The sequence below is a fragment of the Polistes canadensis genome, unplaced genomic scaffold (assembly GCF_001313835.1).
Source record: "Polistes canadensis isolate GaletaPanama2010 unplaced genomic scaffold, ASM131383v1 scaffold_372, whole genome shotgun sequence".
Taxonomy (NCBI): domain Eukaryota; kingdom Metazoa; phylum Arthropoda; class Insecta; order Hymenoptera; family Vespidae; genus Polistes; species Polistes canadensis.
The window spans coordinates 1-3609 of record NW_014569919.1 but is presented as its reverse complement, the minus strand read 5'-3'; the positions used below and the strand labels follow the sequence as shown (position 1 = coordinate 3609).

Below are 3609 nucleotides of genomic sequence, written 5' to 3'. Positions count from 1 at the left end.
AATTCAATATTTTCATTAATCATTTCTTCTTCGCAAGGTGAATATTCAGAATTTTCGAAAATAATTTCATTTTCTTCTTTGATATCACTTTTCGATTCATTTTCAACAATGCACTCGTCATCTTTGATTTCGTTTGGAGATTCTATGTCGATTTTTTCTGATTCAATAAAAACGTCATTATCTTCTAAGACTACTACTGCTTCTTTTTTCTCATCTTTGATCGTATTGTCGATCATTACATCAGCAGAATCATCTTTCAGTATTTTTATATTTTTATGTAACGTTCTTGGCGACTTAGGTGGATAATGAGACTTTTGTGAATCTTTGTATTCTTTGCGTACAAAATTTGATTGTGATCCATTTTCATAATGTTTAGATGAATTTGCAAATGATGTTTCCTTCTTAAATTCTTTTCGCTGCGAAAATGGAGATTTAGCACCATTTTCTTTCTTTTTTTGAGATTGAGGCTTCCTTAAGCTAAGAGTCCTTTGCACATTATTATAATGATTTCCTTTAGTTTTATCTTCGAATGATTTTTGTCGTGAAAATGATCCACTTTCGTATATATTTGTATCTATGTCAGAATGACTACTGTATGTAACACGAGTTCTTTGTCGAGGACCTACTCTTCCTGTACCAGCTATACTTGGTGAATTTACTATAAATTTAAAATTAAAAAAAAAAAAATACAAGTGAAATAATTCCAGTTTTATACGTAAGATAGTTCATATTAAAACAACAAAATTACAGAATTTAATCGCATTAAGTATTATACCTTTAACACTCATAACAGGACCCTTTGTCAAATTGCTTTGGTTTAATGTTACCTTAATGCTTTTATCTGTTGCAACAACAGTTCGTTCATCAACAGAAATTGGCGTGGTAGTCTTATAAAAATTAGGCATATCATATAAATCCATATGAGAGTAATCAGAATTATTATGGAAGTTTCTAGGAGATCCTCGATGAGATTTATGATAAGCACCACGATTATGACTTGCATATCCACTACCTAATAAAAATATCTGTTATTACTTTTAGAAATTTTAAAAAAAGATTAATTAATATTTCAAACGATATATATATATAAATATATTTTACCATCAGAGTATCTCCCATCTTTCTTTGAAAAATCTCCTAAAGTAGCTTTACCTTCTCCTTTTGAAATCTCATTTACTAAATGGGCCTGTTATATATATAATCAAATAAAAAATGAATTAAAAATTAAATTAGCTTACGAAGTTTAAATACTTTTGTTTCAATTGATAACAAATTACTTTATCATTATCCCATTCTCTACGCCAGTTGCCCTCTGCAGTTTTTTGTCTACTAATACGATCTTCATCAATGCGATTTCTTTCCTTTCGCCAAGCTTCATACTCAGGCTTGTGCTCATCTCTATGCGTTCCATGATATGTTCTACCCTGCACAGGATATGAAACTATGAGCAATAAATATTATACATACGCATTCATAAATAAGTACCATTACCCTTTGTGGGCCTTCTTTTCCCATTCCTCTTTTTTTAAAATTGCCCCGAGTAGACCTGTTATGATTTTTATTTCCAGTACTGTCTCTTTGATTATTTGGTGCACTGTATTCTTCTCGCTCAGCATCAGCAAGAAAATTATATTTAGGATCAGGAGGTGGTCCTTCGCCCTATATTCCAATATGAATAAATGAAATGCATCGACCCAACAAATTATATTTCTTAATTATGCAAAATGATAAAAATAAGACATACTTTTCTTCTCTCATTAGGATGATGCTGTTGAACATGTTCGGATTGTTCTTTTGTAGCAGATTTTTGTTTATGGTTAACTTTAGGTGGATTCGAATATTCTGGTGGTTCTTTTCTTTCTGGCCAAACCGTTGATGGCACCATTTGCACCAAAGCATTTGACTTAGCAGCATTCTTTTTATCTTCTTCTACTTCCTGATTATATTAAATGTTAATCGTACATTATTTGTACATCTGAACAGCATATAACAAAATATCATTCCAACTTACTTCATATCTTCTTTTAATTTCCTCATTTTGTTGTCGGATTTTACTAATTCTTTCTTCAAGTTCACTAAATGCCATCTGTATTCAATAATAATTAACTTTGAAGAGAATATCTTAATTATATTTTATATTTTTTACTATATATATCCATTTGGATTACTTTGCGTTACAACTATTAAATGTACTTTGTATTTTTGACAAATATTTAAGCACATTTTATCATGCTTTGATAATTTTTGTGCACATATATATACATATAATATACATACATACATATGTATATATATTTATGCAAGATTAATAATTTAAATTTAGACCATAGCTGTGGTTGCTTATACAAACTGGATTATTTAAACGTAACTTTTGGAAAAGTATGTTATACCATGTTTAGAAGACAATTTGAAAGGTATGTCAATTGTGAATTTCTTTTCTCAAATAGACATTGGAGAATGACTGACTTGAAATTAACTTATAATATTCTGCTTACCATTTACGGATGAAAATATTCGAAATTATGCACTTGCTGAACTGAGTTCAGTCATGAAAAGATAAATGACGATGTAAGAAGTAAATGGTACAACCTGTAGAATGCAAGCAGGTGAAACTAATATGACCGAATGAAAAAGCAAGTGGAACCAAAGCAACGTAAGGTATCCACTTTGGGTGTAACGGGGTAGAATCAGATAGAACGGGATTTGCTTCAAATAGAAATATTACTGAGAGTGTCAAGCGTTGAATATTTTTCATCAGAAAACCTGCAATGCGACACTATGACCATCTTGTGGTGAAAGTTATTTACTAATAAATTTATCTTTCATCAATTTATTATTTAAAATTTTCGCCTTTTCCTGTATTTTAACATCTATAAGATGTATTAATTTTATCAGGATCTAAAATAACGAAAAAACGTAGCTAAAGAATATTATTTATTTAAATATTTTGTAAAAGTATTTTTTTTTAAATAAACTGCGGTTACGTATACCGTTGAGAATGTATCGATGAAATTCAAGGAACCGAACAAAATTCATTAAAAAATAAAAAAAACGAGATAAATCAATATAAAAAAATGAGTATTATGAAAGAATAAAGAAGTGCATTGAAACACATAAGTACTCTTTTCGCATAACAACACTCATTTTAGTTACTAACCTGAAAACCAGTATGCGACAGTAGTTACTAAACGTGATGGCGATACAATACTATCAAAGAATATAGAGTTCATTCATAGTATGAGATAGTATATATCAAAGAGTATAGTATTCCTTGATAGTATGAGATAGTATATGATATGCTGTAAAAGAATTTTAAATAATTATATTTAATTTTTAGCGTACAAACACGTGTGTGCCTTCAGAAATGCGTATTAATATTATATACAAAATACATATATATTTTAAAAAGTAGTCATGACGTTCAAAAAGAGAAATATCTCCAAGATTTGTTGTTAAATCCAACGATGATTACCTGTAACAAAAAGCAAAATATATTAATCATACAATCAAGTGATAAAATAGCCTAACATATAAATCGTCCAATTGGTGATGCACTTTTCATTTGAATTATTTAGCTACTTTTATCAAGAAAATTAACCGTTTAAATAA

At 29.1% G+C, this 3609-nt stretch overlaps 1 protein-coding gene across 1 annotated transcript; it reads right to left on the bottom strand.

The window, feature by feature from the left end:
* Positions 1 to 2: 2 nt before the first annotated feature.
* LOC106792029 lies at positions 3 to 2735 on the bottom strand (the record flags this gene model as incomplete). The annotated part of the gene is made up of 8 exons (XM_014758136.1): positions 2496 to 2735; positions 2012 to 2086; positions 1745 to 1936; positions 1492 to 1659; positions 1278 to 1424; positions 1102 to 1186; positions 776 to 1012; positions 3 to 658 (listed from the first exon to the last, which is right to left on the bottom strand). Coding segments are annotated over exons 1-8 (1563 nt in total), but the record flags the coding sequence as incomplete, so codon positions are not given.
* Between the last annotated feature and the right edge of the window lie 874 nt (positions 2736 to 3609).